The 18,446-nt window shown below is 42.8% G+C and overlaps 7 protein-coding genes across 8 annotated transcripts; 4 read left to right on the plus strand and 3 right to left on the minus strand.

Moving 5' to 3' along the window:
* Positions 1–527: 527 nt before the first annotated feature.
* Positions 528–1,407, minus strand: LOC108056026 (uncharacterized). The gene is made up of 2 exons (XM_017139636.3): positions 1,028–1,407; positions 528–974 (listed from the first exon to the last, which is right to left on the minus strand). The coding sequence occupies exons 1-2, from the start codon at positions 1,347–1,349 to the stop codon at positions 601–603; spliced, it is 696 nt and encodes a 231-aa protein (XP_016995125.2). The 5' UTR covers positions 1,350–1,407; the 3' UTR covers positions 528–600.
* Positions 1,408–1,867: 460 nt separating this feature from the next.
* Positions 1,868–4,649, minus strand: APC4 (anaphase-promoting complex subunit 4). Of its 2 annotated transcripts, none has more exons than XM_070218469.1 (5): positions 4,443–4,649; positions 4,122–4,364; positions 3,657–4,056; positions 3,434–3,604; positions 1,868–3,375 (listed from the first exon to the last, which is right to left on the minus strand). In XM_070218469.1, exons 1-5 carry the CDS (start codon positions 4,552–4,554, stop codon positions 1,971–1,973), a joined length of 2,331 nt encoding a protein of 776 aa, XP_070074570.1. In that variant the 5' UTR covers positions 4,555–4,649; the 3' UTR covers positions 1,868–1,970. The 2 variants fall into 2 exon arrangements, with proteins under 2 accessions (XP_070074570.1, XP_016995333.2); XM_017139844.3 differs by having other exon boundaries at positions 3,428–3,604.
* A 685-nt stretch (positions 4,650–5,334) lies between these two features.
* On the minus strand, positions 5,335–6,388 carry HP1b (Heterochromatin Protein 1b). The gene has a single exon (XM_017139622.3). It carries the CDS (start codon positions 6,279–6,281, stop codon positions 5,520–5,522), a length of 762 nt encoding a protein of 253 aa, XP_016995111.2. The 5' UTR covers positions 6,282–6,388; the 3' UTR covers positions 5,335–5,519.
* Positions 6,389–6,721: 333 nt separating this feature from the next.
* On the plus strand, positions 6,722–8,956 carry LOC108056156 (U3 small nucleolar RNA-associated protein 6 homolog). Its single transcript, XM_017139853.3, has 4 exons — positions 6,722–6,896; positions 6,954–7,257; positions 7,323–8,507; positions 8,571–8,956. Exons 1-4 carry the CDS (start codon positions 6,805–6,807, stop codon positions 8,802–8,804), a joined length of 1,815 nt encoding a protein of 604 aa, XP_016995342.2. The 5' UTR covers positions 6,722–6,804; the 3' UTR covers positions 8,805–8,956.
* A 537-nt stretch (positions 8,957–9,493) lies between these two features.
* On the plus strand, positions 9,494–15,946 carry LOC108056131 (protein snakeskin). Its single transcript, XM_017139819.3, has 3 exons — positions 9,494–9,672; positions 15,335–15,452; positions 15,511–15,946. Exons 1-3 carry the CDS (start codon positions 9,631–9,633, stop codon positions 15,726–15,728), a joined length of 378 nt encoding a protein of 125 aa, XP_016995308.1. The 5' UTR covers positions 9,494–9,630; the 3' UTR covers positions 15,729–15,946.
* LOC138913950 (protein snakeskin-like) lies at positions 14,529–15,029 on the plus strand. The gene is made up of 2 exons (XM_070219278.1): positions 14,529–14,743; positions 14,812–15,029. The coding sequence occupies exons 1-2, from the start codon at positions 14,632–14,634 to the stop codon at positions 15,027–15,029; spliced, it is 330 nt and encodes a 109-aa protein (XP_070075379.1). The 5' UTR covers positions 14,529–14,631.
* Positions 15,947–16,952: 1,006 nt separating the features above from the next.
* On the plus strand, positions 16,953–17,544 carry LOC108056132 (acylphosphatase-1). The gene has a single exon (XM_070218679.1). It carries the CDS (start codon positions 17,054–17,056, stop codon positions 17,366–17,368), a length of 315 nt encoding a protein of 104 aa, XP_070074780.1. The 5' UTR covers positions 16,953–17,053; the 3' UTR covers positions 17,369–17,544.
* Positions 17,545–18,446: the final 902 nt, after the last annotated feature.

An 18,446-nucleotide genomic window follows, 5' to 3' on the forward strand; every position in this document is an offset into this window, starting at 1 on the left:
TCAACAAATAAAATACTAAATTGGTTTCCATCTAGGCCGCATTGGCGCTCTCATTCCTGTTAATTTAACAGAAATGTTAAGATACAACGTCCTTACATTGGCAGAGCAGCGGCAGAGGCGTAACAGTTCTGCCAATGTAAGAAAACGTTGTATCTTAACACTCTTACACACTTATTGAAAAATACTAATCCAAAAATAAAATACTGAAATACTAAACTGGTTCCCATTTTGGCCGCAGTGGCGCCCTCACTCCTGTTAGTTTAGCAGAAATGTTAAGATACATTGGCAGAGCTGTTAGCCCCTCTGCCACTGTATCTTAACATTCTGTTAAATTGAGGGTGACGCAGTAGGGATGGGATGTGCGAAATATTCCAAGTCGCGATATTTTTAAAACAATGTTTCCATTTTCATCCGCAATGGCGCTCTCAAATGTTAGATTCTTAAAACACCGATAACAATTCTGTTAAGTGCCAGCGGTTACTAACAGAAAAAAAGGAGCGGTCAATTTGAACTCAGTTATTCAAACAGTTTTTATGCTTAATTTAGGTATATTTCCAATCGGTCTAGTATTGAAACAACAGTCTAACGCGGGCTCAGCTCTCACTCAGCCTCTTTCTCAGCCCTCTCAGCCTTCCTGGCCTTCTTGGCCTGCTTCTTCAAGAACTCGCTCTTGTCGAGATTGTTCTGGAAGAAGGTCGTCTCCTTGCGGGCCTGCGAGACCTCCGTGTGGAGGCGCTGCTTGTGCACCGCCTGCTCGTAGTTCATCCGCTCGGTGAGATGGACCCACTTGAAGCGCGGCAGGTACTTCATGCTCCACAGCGAGTCGTAGAACTGCGACTTCTTGCGCGTGGAGATCTGCTTGTTGTTCAGCAGCGGAACGATCTGCTTGGCCACCCGCTTCGACTCGAACTCCACCCAGCCCTCGGTGAAGTGGATGTTGTAGCGCTTGCGCTTGTTCTTCTTGGCCTTGGCACCTGTAAAAGGGGTTTCCAGATTAAATTAAACACCCCAATCGCACACCACTCACTTGACAGCTTCTCCGGCTGCAGGTAGACCCTTCCAATGGTCCCGTACTCGGCCAGGATTTCCCTCAGCCGCGTCACGTTCATGTGCTTGGGAATATTGGATATGTAGATGATGCCTCGCTTGCGTTTCTTCGCGGGAGCGGCGCTTGCGGACGAAGTGGAACCCACTTTGAAGTTGGCCAGGTCCATTTCATCGTCGTCCTCGGAGGCGGGCTCCTCCTCCTCCTTCTCCGGCTGGGGCGCCTCCTCCTCCGTCTCGTTCTCCTCCACTTCCATGGCTGCAGGCTCCCGTTTTGGCTTTGTTTTCCCTTTTATTTTCTGCATTGCCTATATTATTTTTATTCTCGTGCCACGCTATTAGGGATGGGGTTTTTGGTCCTCTCCACCTGCCGACGATACTTGTGCCGATAGTTATGGTCATCGTTTTGTAGCGGTCAAATATATATAGAATTCAAATGATACTAGCCGTAAATTTAGCAAAAAAAAAAGTATTATAAAGAGTTTCTATTTAAAAACACGTATATTACTCTAACGAAATATGTAATTATTTGATTAACACAATTTCATCGTTTAGTAGCAATTAATATATATTACATTTTTAAATGATACAAACAGTAAATTTAGCAAAAATATTAGAAAAAAAAGTTTCTATTTAAAAACACAGAAATTCCTTTAACGAAATATGTAATTATTTGAATAATTTAATTTCATCGTTTTGTAACGGTTAAATATATATCGAATTTTTAATGATACAAGCAGTAAATTTTGCAAAAATATTAGAAAATATTATAATACAAAATTACAGAACTCTGTAATATGGTTTCCATTCAAAAACACAGAAATTCCACCAACGAAATATGTAATTATTTGAATAATTCAAGTTCCACGATCTTAAATTATCAAATTATAATTATCATTCCATTTGAATTTATAAAGACTAAAGAACTACCCATCTGGCTTCTCCGAATCCACGACCCCGGCCAGCACCGACTCCTTGCTGATCTCGAGGAACGAGGCCTGCGACATCTCCGTGTCGTCCTCCTCCTCCTCGATCTCCATTTCGAAAATGGTCATTTTGCGCTTGCGATCGGACAGCACTGTGGCCACTTTCCGGCTGCCCGAGACGGCCAGCATGTCGCAGAGGCCATCCAAACCCTTAAAGGCGGCCCCATCGACCACATCGTGGATGCTGTGCGTCACGGTGGCCTCCTTCAGCTTGACCAGCGGTCCCATTTGATGCTGGGTGCACTGATTGCGCGCCGCACTCAGCGAGAATTGTATAAAGAAGCTGTGCGGACGCATGCCAGAAACGGCGCTCGTGGACTGGGCGAGAATCGAGAGCGAGGATTCGTTGTAGAACTGCAAATCGACGAAGCGCAGATTGTAGAAATCCTCATGGGCCGAGGAGAACAATCCCGGCTCCAGTTGAATGCGCATGCAGCGCACCAGGCCATCGCCCGCCCGACTGACCTCCAGGATCATGGCCTCCTGCCAGCTAATCGTGCAGGCCAACATGTCGCTGCGCGCGGCCTCGTTCACGTAATAGCTGCAGGTCACTATCTCCCGATCCTCCAGCCCCTCGCCCGGTTCCATGGGCGGCAGATCGTTGCAAATCACGGCGGAGGAAAGCTTAAAACTTCCGCTAATGCTCTCCGTTGGCTTGTGAAACACTGCATCGATGGCATTGAACATCTTGTCGCGCTGCTGGACGAGCGAGAGTTGCTTGTCGTGCGGGACGAACAGCCGGCAGTCATTTAGGCACTCATTCTCCGCCACCATCTCCTCCCACAGCTGGCTGGGATCCCGGGTGTGCGGCTGCGACAAGTAGGCATTCTCCAGATACTGGCCCACTCGCTCCAGATTGAATTTGCTGCGTGCCTGGGGTAGTTCCACCTCGGAAAGCGGCTCCACATCGTCTTCCCCCTCATCATCATCGCTGCGATCCTCCAGCTCGGGTTCCATGGCGCACAGAAAGTCGGCCATTGCTATATTCTCCTCCTCGGTGAGCACCAGGTCGTCGGGAATCTCCTGATGCGACAGCCGGAGTATAGTGAATATCATCCAGGCGTGAAAGAGCTTCATGTCGTACACCAAAGTGTCGATCGTTCGCTGCAGTTCGTGTACTTTGAGCACGAAGGCTCCGCAGGCGCGCATTGCCTCATTGGCCACCTCGGGTGAGATGAGGGACTCGAAGAAATGCGACATGCGACCAAAGCCGGCGATTGTGTTGAGGAAATAGAACATGTTGATGGCGGATCCATTGAGCTGCTTGAACACCAGGCTCTGCAGATTGCTCAGACTCAAGTCCACCGAGTTGGCGATCTTCTTGAAGCCCTTCTCGGACAGCGTTCTAGTGGAAGAAAGGATAAGCAAGTGGCTCAGGCTTTAAACGGAAAACTCACTCGAACAGAAACTCCTCCACCTCGAAGGTAGCGAATCCAAAGACGTGCAGCTCCAAAAAATGGGCCGAGATCAAGCCGTAGGGCTGGGAATTGGCGTACTTGGTCAGCTTGTTGTCCATCTCCAGCTGCACGGTCTCCCAGGCCTCCGTCAGGCATTGCTGTGTGTCGTTTATGTAGCTAAAAGGGGAGTAATGGCTTATAATCAACCTATAACTTAGTATATAATTACTTCTTAGTTTCCAGGATGTGCGCACAGTGCGTGGCCAGCTCCAGCATGGGCGCCATGCACTCCTGCAGCACCTGGTTGTGAAAGTGCAGCATCTTCAGCTCCTGGCCGTCCCTCAGCAGGGCATAGATGGCATTAAAGTCGCCATTTAGCCGCACATCGTACACATCGAACTGCTCCGGATGCAGGATGTGCTGGGTGAGATCAATGCTGCCCGCCTGCAGGGCGCCGAGCAGCAGTAGATGCACCTTGCCGCTGCGCATGATGACCACGAGGAAGCAGGGCGAACCCTTGGGAAAGGACTTCTGGTCGAGGGTTTTCAGACAGGGATCGATATTGGTCAGCGGTTGCAGTTTGGGCAGGAACCGGCGGTGCTTGTCCTTCGCATTGCAGGTGTAGGTGCCTGTAAATCAAGATTAAAGGATGTTAATAAGGGAATTTTCTTATATTTTCCAGATGGATTGTAACCTAAGTTCTCCTGCGCATTGATGGCCTTGCTGAAGTAGACCTTCTTGATGTCATCCTCGTAGATGAGGCCCGAGATGATCGTCTCGCTCTCGGCGTCCAGCAGAGCCACCTTGCCATTGCTGTAGCCCACGGCCAGGAGCGTTTCGTCCATCTGCCAGCTGAGGGAGCGCACCCGCACATCCTCGCCGGGCGTGGGAAAGGTGACGATCTTCTGCCAGTTGAGCCGCTGGATGACCACCTCGCCTATACAACGGGTAAAAATGGAAAATGCCCATAAATCTCTCTGTTTTCTATGCAAATCCCAATTCTTGAGAGGCTCACCCTTTTCCGTTCCGTAGGCAATCAGGTCCATCTTGTTGTTCCACTCCATGCGCTCCACAATGCAGGACATGTTGCGGGCGCCCAGCAGCTTCATGGAGCTCGTTTGGCTCATCTTTTCAAGCTTTTCCTCCTTTTATTTACATTAAAAAATGGGAATTAAAAAAGTTTAATTTTTTGGTTTACACTTTGCCGGCGTCTATCGAGGGTCAATCGATAGGCGGCTGCTATCGATGTCACAGAGATGAGCGGAAAAAAAGCTAAATGTTTAAATATGGGTTTTCTGTTTCTAGGTAAAAAACATTTTAAAACACAACCTAAAAATTCAGACACATTCAAACACTTTTCAATTGATTATATGTGTATTTAAACTCTATATTGCCAATGGAAAATACATAGAAATTTTAAAGGTAGATATTAAAATATACTTTTTGCTAACTTCTAAAGAGATTTCCATAAAAGCGTCAAGTATATACAATATTTAAGTTTTTATACTCTTTTATTCATACAATCTACAAAGTTACAAGTGTTTTTGTTTTCAACCGAACAAATTAACAACTCAAAATGAGAAGGAATTAAGGCAAATGAGCTGAATTGAGGGATTGCAAGGAACTTAAGAACTGCCTTTCGTAAAAGTAGCTAAAAACCTGGCCATTAAGTAGCCAAGTGGGCAGCACAATTGGCGTCTTTTGATTTCCGCAGGGAAAGATTGCCAATTTGAAAATGTGCAAACTTTATTACTTTACAGTGGTCACAAAAAAACAAACAAAATAAATGGATTAAGAGGATCGTCGGAATTCCCGAACTTAAGCTCCCTAATGCCGCTCCCCTTTCGTCGGGTCGATTGTATTTTACACAGAGATTTTTGTGCTCCTCCAACAACATTTTTCGGGGGATTCGAAATAAGAGGGTGATATTTAAAAAAAAATGTCACATTTCAACTTATAGCTTAAGTATGTACTACAAGAACTTCAGTTAATCATCGATCGTTAAGCTTACGGGCTACGCTACCAAATATGTATATATTATGTATAGATCGAAATTGTTAAGACGGCGTGTATGTATCCATCTAGAATCCAACTAGTCGTCGGCATCCGGCTGGCCATTGTCCAGCTCGCTGCTCTCCTCGGGCTTGGCGTTCTCGTCCTGGTCCTGTGGCTCCTGCTGGTCCTGGCTGACGCTGCCGGCGGGGCTGGCCGGTTCGGCCTCCTGTTCCTGCTCCTCCTGCTCCTCGTCGCCGCCCTCGCCGGCATTGCTGCCGCCGCCGATGGTGCCCACGCTGCCGGGAGCCGTGTCGTCGCCGGCGCCACTGCCACCCACACTGCCCGAGGCCAGATTGCCGGTGTTCCCGTTGCCATTGCCATTACCATTGCCGCTGCCCGTGTGCCAGGTGAGGCGCTCCTCGTAGAACTGGATGACGACCTGGGGACACCGGATGTTGGCCAGTTTGGCGGGCACCAGATCCGCATGGTCGCTGCCCTTCCACTTCATCAGGAACATCAGATGGCCCGACGAGTCGGTGGCGCCCAGGATTTTCGAGGGCTCCAAACCGCGCTCGAAGCCAATCAGCTTCTTCTGCTCCTCGGCATCGTCCTCCAGGAAGCTCTTGCGCTTGCTGCGAATGGAGTCCGGCGTGGAGGAGGTGGACAGGCGCTTCTTGGTCTCCTTCTTGTTGTTCTTCAGCGACTCCTCGAAGTTGGCTATCAGATCGGGGCAGTCGAGATTCTCCACCGGCTCCCAGGTGTTCTCGCTGCGCGGATAGCCCTTCCACTTCAGGTAGTACTCGGTGCGCCCGTTCACCGTCCGCTTGTCCTCGACGCGTTCCACTGAGAATTCGGCCATTGTTTGGGTTTGGATGCTATTATTTTGATTTTCTCGGCGTCCCAACGAAATTTTTATTTATACGTGATTTTGCGCGGTGGAAGAAGAAGATGGCCTGGCGATGGGCAACTCCTACGCTGCGAACTATCGGCCAGCTATCGCTAGCGATGGCACAGCAGGTGTAGCAGAGTAGGTTTAATTATTAGTTTTTATTTATTTTACAAATTTACATAGAAGATATATAATTACCGAAAAAGAAATAATGGTTTTATGTAACAAATATTATTCATTTTCTATCTAGGTTTCTTATTTTAATTTAAGTTTGATTAAGTATTACTATTAAGAACTGAATTTATTAAGCGTATCCTTAAAATATATTTTATTTTTGTTAGAATTTTTTATTATTATTCCCATCCCTATCCGATATCGACAACTGCCCGCCCACAATCGATAATCGATAACCGACCGTTGCGTTGCACGTGCGCCTGTTTCTCAAGAAATAAACAATATTTTTATTATATTAGTAAGCATTAAATAGGCAAACATGGGCGAGTTCATAGCTGAGATGCAGGAGCGCCTGCTGCCGGAGTACGAGCAGATGAAGAACTACAGCGTATTCACGGCGGATCAAGTCAGGTGGGTGATCCAGGTCCACCTAGCATTTTACCTTAACTCATTAACTTAATCCTCCAGAGAAATCGTCGGGCGGCGGGAACGCCTGTTCCTGAAGATCAACAAGAGCCACCAGAGCATCACCGACTACCTGGAGTTCATTCTGTACGAGAAGCACATGCACCTGACCATCGAGGACAAGGAGAAGAAGATGCACGTGAAGCTGACCGGTCTGAAGACCTCCATAGCCACGCGGATCATGCGTCTGTACAGGGAGGCTCTCGGCAAGTTCACCCACGACCGGCGGCTGTGGAGCAACTGGATCAAGTTCAGCAAGAAGTCCAATCCCGTCGAGGTGGCCGGCATCTACGAGAAGATGCTGCTGGTGGGTGCATTTGCCGCTCTGCTCACTTTCACTCACTTATAACTATAAATTCCTAACAACTCTAGTACCACGGCGATGTTCCGGACTATTGGGTGGATGCCGCCATGTGGCTGTACGAGTACAACCGCCTCAATATCGACCGCGTCAAGGACATTCTGCTGCGCGGTCTGCAGCGCCACTCGGATTCGCCGACCCTCAACAAGTGCTTCTTTGACATTATGCTCAAGGAGGCCGCCCTGGCCAATGACGAACGCACGCTGGACGAGAACACGATCTCCGAGCAGGACATCAAGCTGGAACGCGTGGAGGCGGTCTACCGCAACAGCATGGCCAATATCACGCAGCTGGACTACTTTGTGAAGCTCCTCGAGAGCTGTGAGGATTATCAGGAGCTGACGGGCAAGCTGCAGCGTCTGATTATCGACGACATGCAGGAGAAATTCCCCCGCGAACCGGGCCTTTGGGATCTGCTCGCCCAGCGCGAGTTGCGCGGCTTTCATCTGGGCGACTTGGAGGACGAGGAACTGGATACCAGCGACGAGGAGCCCGCCAGCAAGAAATCCCGCTCGGTGAATGCCCGCTCGCTCAAGCGACGCATTCAGCTCTGCGTGACGGTCTACAAATCGGCGGTGGAGCAGCTGCAAACGCCGGAGATCTGGAATATGTACCTCGATGCCATGCTGGCCCTAAACAGCGACGGCAAGACAGAGCGCATCCTCAAGCAACAGTGCCTGGCGGATGCCCTGCAAGCGGGCCATCGCTCTCAAATGATGGGTGTGAAGCACTACGCTATATTGAGGAAAATGCTCTGCACAGCACCGAGTGGAAGGGAGGCGGCTGTCACCATTCTAACGGAGGCCCTGAAGACCGATTCCTCTGTGGAGATGCACGAACTGCTGCTGGCCACGCACATCCAGAGCGATAGTGAGCCGCTGATCTATGAGATGTTCCAGAAGATCCAGAAGAGCATGGGCAGCGAGGCGTTGCCGCTGTGGCGCAGTGTCCTTTTGTATTATCACACGCGGCAGGACACTTTGGGCGCCAGCAGGCTGGACGAGATCTACGGTTTGGCCTGCAAGTCGGCGTGGCCGGAGTTTGGCGATCTGCGTTCCGATTACCTTCGCTATCTGTGGCAGGAGAGATCCGTTGATGATGCGCGCAAGGAGTACGCCAAGCTGGCCGTACAGCCGCCCATGTCGCTGGCGCTGCACCGCCAAATGGTCCAGCTGGAGTCCAGTGCCGCCGTTCACGTAGGTTTTCTTGTATACCAGAAAGACTCTCTCCTTTAAATTTCACTTTTTACTCCAATACAGAACCCGGCCAGCCTGAAGTACTGGCGCATGTGCTACGACTTCATGGCCTGCTACTTCGGCAAGACAGAGCCGCGCGTTTGGGTCGAGTATCTGGCCTTCGAGCGGGATCACGGCGAAACGAAGAACATCGCCCTGCTCACCCAGCGGGCCATCAACACGCTGGAGCCCCAATACGTGGCTGCCTTTGAGGCGGAGCGAGCACTGGCCTATGTGGGCGCTTCTATAGTTGGTTGAACAAGATTTGCCAGATTATTTTCTCTGTTTTTTTTTACATAATTCCTAAGTCAATCTTCTGGACTGCGTCTGTATAGTAACTCTAGATTAGGAAATACATTTTAAACACATCTATTGTAATCAATTTCGTAGTGAATATAGAGTTTTTAAGATAATTTATGAAAACGAAAGTTTATATTTAATGCTTTAGGAACTTGTTCGTGATGCACTTGTAATTTGTGATGGAAAAGTTAAGCCAAATTAGACTCATTAATCAGAGAATTGCCTATAATTTTACTGATAAGTGTTTTAATTAAAAAAATATTATTTATGTTGTTCAGTCAACCTTAAAATATTTTTTTAAATTTCTACATACATATTTATTATTATAATTTTTTTTTTTTAATTATTTGCAATATTTTGAAATACTTTTTTAAAAGGAATCTATTTATTTCGCTTACTTTATATCTATTTGATTCAAAAACATCCATCATAAATAGTTAAAACACGATTAGTTTTCTGAGAAAATATCCTTTTAGCTCTTGTGCCGGCGGATGTATCCATAAATCCGAGCTAATTGCGTTTTTTGAAGGTAAACATGGGCATTAACTTTGGCTGGGTGACGCCTCTGCCTTCGCTGACTTCGCCGACGCGTCGACGTCGACGGCACTCTGGAGCTTTGGAAGCGAGCGACGACGACGCTCTTGGCCAGTTCAGTTCACTTGCGTACGCCGTGGAATCAACACGCACCCGGAATCCAGCGCACTATCATTATATCCGACACTATCCGATCTGATCCAATCCGATCAAATTAAAGCCAACGAAAGCGAAATCTCAATTGAGTGCCATGGAGTTCAACAATCGCCTGTTGCTGAAAATCATTGAGCTGGTGAGTAATTGAATTACAAAATACCGCGTATCTTGAAATCTCGAAAGCTCGAGGACGCCAAAATAAATACGATCAAAAGATATCTGTGGAAAGCCGCTAGATTGAATTTTTATTTACAAATAACACAATTTGTGACTGCTTATCAGCATTTTGTATTTTTTAATGCCATTTATGATTGGCTAAATTCTTGGAAAATATTTAAATTAAATGTCTATGCTAAAAAATATTTATTATAATCTTAGTTTAATATTCTAGTCATTTTATCCTTTCATTATCTGGTCAGAGTTCGTTTTTTTATTTAATAACTATTAATTATAATACTATTTTAATAATAAAGTAAAATTGTAGAATTTAAAATCCGTAAAATATTTATTTAAAAATTCTGGACTGAAATTTTGGCTTTAAAATTGTATAATTCGACTAAGAATATTTATTTAACCAAATGACAAGCGTATAAACATCGAATTTAAGTCAAATTTTATATGTGGCAGCTGCAACTTCGACTGTATACAATGTTTTTCTTTTCTTGTGAGCGTCTGCCTTTCTGCTTCCCCGATTTCAATCAATTTCCTGTTGCGTCTCTAGAGTTTCTGCTATTGTTGTCTTTCTCATACCCCGAAAATAATGCCCGGTCTTGAAAAAAAGAGCAACCGGTTTTTGGACCACAACAAAACATGACTATGACTTCATTGTTTCTGTTACTCTTTTACTGAATTTTGTTTTTGGGTGCGTAGTTTTGGGGATTAATGCGTGCTCTCGGCTCAATGATGTCATGACCTCTCCCCCTCCTGAGTTTCAGTTTTTTTTTGGGGTTCCCAGGGGTCTAATAGGTGCTAAAAAACAAGCCGACATTAGATCATTCTTTTCAATAGTAATTTATTCTGCCAAACTATTTTATTTATATCCCCATTCAAAGGTAATTGGCTTGCAAATTGTCAAACTTAGTAGTTGCATGTCGAAAATTTTAAATTCCGGGCTTGAATTTATTATAATCGTGCCCATGATCCAGGTTTTATTTTTGGTCCAAGCACAAATGACATCATTGCAACGATTCTGTGAGCTTAAAAGAGAGCCAGTCTGAAGATAATGCTGGAATATGAATACATATTTAGCACTTATAGATGGAAATGAGTAATACTAACCCAGAAGAAAAAATAATCTAATTTTTACCATTCAATATATATTATTAATGAAACAAACAGGAGTTTAGAATAATAAAAAAATACCTTTTGTCTTAAATATCAATTTAAAAAGCTCCACATTAATTGTACGATATTAAGCGATTTATCATAATTTATTTTAATCTATAAGGTTGTCTGCCTGCCTTCATTAATTGAATTCGCATTAAATGAATTATATTTTTATTTACTCAATTGAATGCTCCACAATCGGTCAGAAGTTGACTTATGAATGTCATCTCTTGAAAGTAATTCTTATCTTCTTGCACAAAAGTGTTTTTGCAGAGTAAGCTAAGAGATGATTGTAAATGCAAGCGAATGTTTATATACAAATATTTGTTTACTTCGCTGAGACATCTGGTTTAACTTGGACTCTTGCTTGTTTTAAGAATTAATCATCACGGCAATCAGTCAAACTGGAATCGAAATTTGTTCCATTTTCTATTGTAAAATATAGGTATAATATTCGCATTCCTCTTATATTAAGTAAAAATATACATATATTAGGAATTTCACTTTATTCACTTGTCAAGTTGAAGGGTGTTGCTCAAAGTATACATACAGATATGTGTGGAATATAAGATCATCATTCCTAAATGTGCCTGACATTATTCAGTGATCTTGAGCTAGGCTCCCGGCAAATGAGTCAACTGCCACTCATTCCGATGATTGCATCACTGCAATCCGACGACCCACTTGCCGGGCACTCGATTTATTGTAATGCGGATCATGTCCGTCCATCCCAATCCGGCCACACCCTCTCTATAAGGCGGGCGTGCAATCACGTTCGCCGTTCGCCCATTGCACTTACTAATCACTATTGGCTTAGAAAATAAAAAACAAAGTCCACACTGAGCTAAATTCAATATTAATTGAATTGATATAGATTTTAAATGAATTTTGGTATTTGGCAAATTATTTAATTCATTTTATATATAAATATATAATATAAATTTATATATAAATTTTAAATAAATAATTCAATAAATACCGTTTAAATCTGCAAATTTGCTAACACAATTCATTTAAAATTAAATACTTTCAATCAATTTAAATAGTGGTTTAGGTGTTATTTTATTAAAATTGTGGCATAAAATCCATTAGGTTAGGAGAATTGTGTATCCTAAAATATATGTTTTAAACAGAACTAAATCAATATATTGTTTCAAACTAAGTGAAAGTCCAGAAGAACTCCATTTTTTTGAGTGCAGCCCGGCACAGCAGCTACCACGATGACATCATCGTGCACATGGCCGAAAAAGCTGAGAAATCTGGCACGCATTACGCATACGCCATGTGCGCTCGCCGAAAGGTCGGTTGCATTGGGTAAACAATCGAGTGCCCGCCGAATGGCTAATTGGGCCCTGGCTGTTCCTTTATTAGCTGCCTGTAAAAAAGCCAAAGCAACCTCGATTAATATTATTTTGTATTAGTATATTTTCTTTTTTGGTAAGAGTGAAAATCAAATATTTGTCTCCTGTTTGGGGTGTGTGAGCTGGCAGGCAAATAGAAATGGAACCAGCGAGAGATAAGAACACATTCGACCATTTACCCCTCGTTTCGATTCCGGCAACCCGGCTCGTAAATATTTTTACGGGCTAATAAATGCTTTAACTGCAAATCGGGAAGGCGCACAATTTGCTGTTTATTTTGTTGTTGTTGTTGCTTTTCCTATCCACCGTTTTCTTGAAAATGTATTTAATTGATTTGTGCTTTTCGCCTTGCCCCCCGAAAATTCCCTGAATGGCGTGGCATGTCAGGTGGCCGAATAATGAATGGCCCATACTAACAATATCAATTGCAAATAAAAAATAAAATTGATCTACGGCTTTGCTGGGTTTTTGGCTTTTCATTTCTGTCAAAGTCCGACTATTTTTGGCTTATTTATTTTTCGGGGGCGTGGCCTGGGTTTTCCCCAGTTATTTGCGGTATAGCAACTTTGCCAATCAACTGGTGAGAATATAATTTGTAAATAATGCCGGCGGTCATCAGAAGTAAACAACTCTTAGTCATGCGGAAGCACATTTCATAGTTGAGATAATTCGAGGAAAACGTTTATTTTATTTTCTTATTGTAAACCATCAAAAGGATTCGCAAAAAAAAAATGTTGGCCAAAAGCGGGATGAGTAATTTTAATTTAATGGATTTTAGGAGATTTGTGTCTGTTTAAAATATAATAATTTAATTATATTAATTTTAATAAAATGTATAAAAATTACCAGCATGACTTCCTCTTCAAGATTTCCCCGAAAGCCATAAAATCAATCTATTAATCAATTAATAAAACATAGTCGGCGTTTTTCCAATGCTAATGGGATAGAAAACAACATCTATAAGGCCCCGTTCCCCAAATAAATGCGTCGTTAGTCGCGTAATAATCGCGATTATTTGGGTGTTAATGTCGTTTTTGGGACTTCCAATCCCAAATCCCCCATCTCCGATTTCCTTTTTTGGGGGGCGTGGCAATTAAACAATAAACAAGCCGCGCACATAAAAATATCTAAATGTATATTGATAAATGTCCGGGTATAAATAAATGGCAAACAATAGGTAATTATTGACACAGGAGGTGCCTTCCTAAATAACTAGAAAACCAAACAAACCCCAAACAGTTCCATAAACAAATTATATTTTATGGAGGGGAGGAGAGATATGAATATGGCTAACTGGCATTTGTTTACCTTACCTTCTCCCCCTTTTCCGGACTTCTAATGACCTAATGACCTACTACTAGCCCTCCTTGCATTACAATGTCAACAGGGTTTTCCTTCTTTTCCTGCATCCTACGTCGGAATTTTTCCGCGAAACCAATTAGCGGTGTCGTCTGCTAATTGATTGATTGCGGGTGTGTCACACTTAGCGATGGCCCACTGTTGCGTATTGGCCCTCGATGGCTCGTCAATTTATCGCCATTAAACCCGTATATCTTCTGTCGCTGTCATTTTGTCGCTCTGCCTGGCAATATCGGAATAATTTTCATATTTGATAAGCAAATAAGGGGGTGTGGGTGTCGAATTAATTCCGCGGCTTTTGTCGCCACTCTCTATGGTGATTATGGTGATATATGAAGTGGTTTTTGGTAGCCGAAGATGTGACAAGCACATTAAATTACTGAATGAATTTTATTTATGGTTGTTTGTTAAGGAAAGCCCTTCGGAAAAACATTACTTTTTATAAAATAATATTTTGTTTATTTTTAAATAAATAAAGAAAAATTCTGTATAGTTTTAATTACTTTAATATTATATTTTCTGGCTAGATTTCTTAGTAATATTTTTGGCACTGTGGCCGAACTTCCGGTCGTTTTTGTCAGACAAGCAAGAAAACATAAAACAAAGAAGGGAGTACTCAGTACTGTAGCATATGGTCAGAAATAAATGCCATTAAGTACTTGGCGCGGTTAAAATTATCAGTTCGCTTTTAGTGTTGGCCCAAAGTGATTAATTTTGTTTGATATACAGAATATATAGATAGAAAAAAGTACTGACGAATATTTGGCAACGTGAAGCAAGTGAAAGTTTATATTTGCTGGGCCTGGAATAATTTTTAGACTTTTAATTTCACAAGGCAGTTACAGAATTTAATGATTGCGCTGTTTTTTTTTTAAAGATTTTTATGTCAATTCGTTTTGGATCTATAGATAGTTCCCAACACTTTCTTTTCTTCTTCTTCTTTCTGCTTGTCCGTTTGTCCGTATCTGTCTCTGAGTTTGTCCGTCTATGAATTTTTGTCCGTCACATTTGCTGAGCACCGAGTTCTTAACTCCCAGGTCTTTATCGTCATGAGCATTGTGCTGATCGAGAGCATTTCGGATCTGACCTTTATCAGGCAAGCGATGGTGGTCTATGGCACTCTAATCGGCTACCTTATCACCTGCTTTATTCTGGCCACAGGTAAATTCGTTTAATCCTGAAATATTGGATCCCGTTGAAGAGTTATAGTGGATGTATTCATTTCACAGGACATGTGGGCGGCACTGGTGTGGACAAGCGCCTCGAAATCCTCTTCTCGATCGGCGGCTTTGTCCTGTTCGTGGCCACGGGTGTTATTATCCTGGACCAGTGGCTGGGATACTGCAAGTCGCAGGAGGACAGGGAAGTGCTGCTGGTCTCCGGCATCCTGAGTCTCGCCACTGGAGCTATCTTCGTAGGCGATATTTTCGTTATATTGGGCTCTTGAAATATTTGTTTTATTCCTTAAGCCATGAAAATTAAAATTCTAAGTCTAATTAAAAGTGAATTGTATTTGTTTTTTTTTATTTGTCCTATAAAAATGTAAAAAATATTTAAAACAAGAAAGAACACTATAGATATACAAGCAGAAATCCACTGCAGCAACACGACTGCTTGCACTGCTTGCAGGCGCACAACATTCTTCGTTCATTACTTTTTAATCAATGGTCCGATTTGAACAATTTTTTTTACATGAAAAACTTTACTTTAACCCTGCTAATCTTTACTGCATCTTCTTTTCACCCCACTTAGGCCATCGCCATTGCCTGCATTGTTTTGTACGAGACGGTTGGCAATATGTCCTCCCATCCGGTGATTGTGGCCGGAACCATTGGAGGTTATACGGTTATCTGTGGCGTTTTGCTGATCGGTGAGTTATTACCTATTACTTCCTAAATATATATTTATTTCCTATATTTTCTTATTAGGTCACGTGATCAACTCCCTGGTGGAGAAGCGACTGAATGCCCTGTTCTCGCTGGCCGGCTGTCTGCTGTTCGTGGCCTCCGGAGCTTTGGTGATCGACGAGTGGCACGGCGGCATCCTGAATACCGACAGGAAGCGCCAGGCCATCGGTGCCGGCTCCCTGATGATCATCAATGCGGCCGTCTTCCTTCTGGACACCCTCTGCATCTGCCGGACGTAAAGATCGTTCCTGAATGATATGATATATGTATCTACATTATTTTTTTTTGACAAATCGAATAACTCGTGTTGAGAAACAAACAAGAATCTATTGTATATGTAAATGTTTTTTTTTTTTTGTATTCTCGTTGTCTTACGTGTCTTAAGCTAATCTCAGATAAACGCACGCAGATTATTTACAGGAATCCATTAAATATATATATAATATGCACACACATACATACTTGCCAGCTATCTGTGGTTATAATATGCTAAGCTCACAACATCTGCCCATGTCTTACATCACCATAATTGGACCCCTCCCCCTTTTTGCGGGGATAATGGACCATAATTGCCGGAGGGCTGAGTTTCTGGGAAAAACTGAACCTGACGTCACGTGCCAACTGTTGCAAAATCCAGCGGTCTGCGATTTAAATTCAAATTTCCATTCCGATCCGTTGTCAACTCCTCCACTTTCAAGCCCTTCGTTCCCACAGCCATCTGGAGGGCATTACCACCAGATACTTTCCTTTCTTAGCTGTTATAATAGTACTAAATAGATGAGATAACCTTGGAAAGTTGTAATATATTTGATACGATATGATATGATTTAATTACCCATATCTCGGTAACCAATCATCACAGAGCTTTTTAGTAAAAAGTATTTCCATTATTGCAAATGTCCTGTCAAAACCCTATTTTAAACCTTTGGTATTCTTAAGGAAGAGTGTTGGCTATTCGTAATCGTTGCTTCTTTCTGCTGCTGTGTTGTTGTTGTTGTCGTGCTACAAGCTTATTATAATTAAGCAATTTATTTAATTTCTAATTATTTCTTATCATCCGCATGACAACTCTGTGAAAAAATTATATATACCATACGTGTGAGCAGTCGGAAGGAGGTGCCCGTTTTGGCGGAAGAGCCGAGGAAAAATAAAGTCGAGATAGATCGCTTTTAGCCTGGTGCAGATGCAGATACAGATGCAAAGATACGGAGCTGCCGAGATACAAAGAAACAGTTACATATATGCCGCCAAAGACTTGAAACCGCCTTGTGATTTATATTTACTTTTGTTTTATATATTTTAAAGTGTGTATTTTTTCTCCCCCCCCTTTTTTTTTTGAATACTTATACTTTTTGCTTAGTCTTCTAATGGGAATGAAACCTGTGCTGTGGGTTGATTTCTTGCAGCGATTGTGGTACACGATAATTGGCCGCAATTACGATCTGGGGAGCTGGGAAGTTCAAAGTCAGGGTCATGAGGTGCTGAGATCTTGCCTTCAAGTTCAACGAGCTTTGTCAGTAACAAAAATATATATACTTTTTTTGGCAACCAAAATTTACTCGAAATGGCCAACGAAAAAAAAGACGATATCATGGGCTGTGACTTTGAGATCCGCGGCAAAGTTCCCAAAGAGGCCTTCCAACTGTTCGCCCTCGCCCAGGCTAAAACTCTGGGTCTCCGGGGATTCATCACCCAGGTGTCGGAGGAGAAGTTCAAGGGTCGTCTGGAGGGCGAGGGCAAGGTGATCGATGCCTTCAAGAAGCTAATCCTGGCCGCCGCCGAATATGTGCAGGCCATCAAGGAATTCATCATCCGAAATCTGAAGGTCATCCAGGAGTACACCTACAAGACCTTTGAAATTAAAGTGGAGCAAAAGTGAAAAGCTGAAATTAATTAATTTCAGTTCTATTTAAATTATAACAATTTATTTCACCCGAAAATTTAAATATTAATTTTTTTGGAAAACATTTGTTAAATCCGAACCCCTGGCACCTTGAAACTTTTTATTTGAAAATTCCTAGATATTGTGAATGGCCAAAAACCGAAATAAATTGCTTCCAGAAACTTGTTGTTTTATTTACTTATCTTTAAAATAATCTAAAAGATTTTTAACATAATCCATGTTTTTACGAAGCCAAGGCAGTTATTTGTGGGATGGCAAATTCTCAAAGAGAAGAACCTGTTGGAATTTCAATGGGAGGATCATTATGAATTGAATGATTGTGCGATTGTGACCCGTGGGTTCTTCCTCCTCTTCTTCTACGGCCGATCGTGACCAATAAGCTAATGATGTCCGAGGGAGGGGATAACCTTGTGGCCATTGCCGATCCGATCGGATATCATCGATCGCATCAAATCGCATGCCTCGGATGCATAATCCACCGATGTTCCCGGCATGCAAATCGCAGACATGATCGCCGCCTCAATCGACACGGGGTGTTCCGAACATACTACTCCAAACATACAGCCACGGATGGTTATTTATGCACTCGACTGCCGATTCACCGATCCACCGACACCCCAACTCCCCGACTTCACTACGATAATGTATCTGCAATGATATATGGACGGCTAATCTATCATGGCCCAAGCAACGTTACAATTTTATGGGTCAATTTGCGGACGGCCATTAGCAGAATGTGTGTGTGTGCAACAGGTAGCCAGGTATCTCAGGTTGGTCTATAGGGTACACGGATAAAAAAAATTAAGCCTATAAAATCTTAATTTTATGTTTTTTTTTTTCCAGAATTTTCAATATTTTTTTTAGATTTTTATGTTATTTTGTTCTGGGTTATTTTTGCTACTTCCCGTTTTTTTTGTCAAGAATTTTAAAGAGCTGTCTAGATATATTTTAAATATTTATTTTATATTGAAATATTACATTATATATTTAAAATATAAAAGATACAGCATCTAATTTTATTTTACAGTATTACAATTTTACTCCGAAACTTTTC

This window comes from Drosophila takahashii, chromosome X, assembly GCF_030179915.1.
Source record: "Drosophila takahashii strain IR98-3 E-12201 chromosome X, DtakHiC1v2, whole genome shotgun sequence".
NCBI lineage: Eukaryota > Metazoa > Arthropoda > Insecta > Diptera > Drosophilidae > Drosophila > Drosophila takahashii.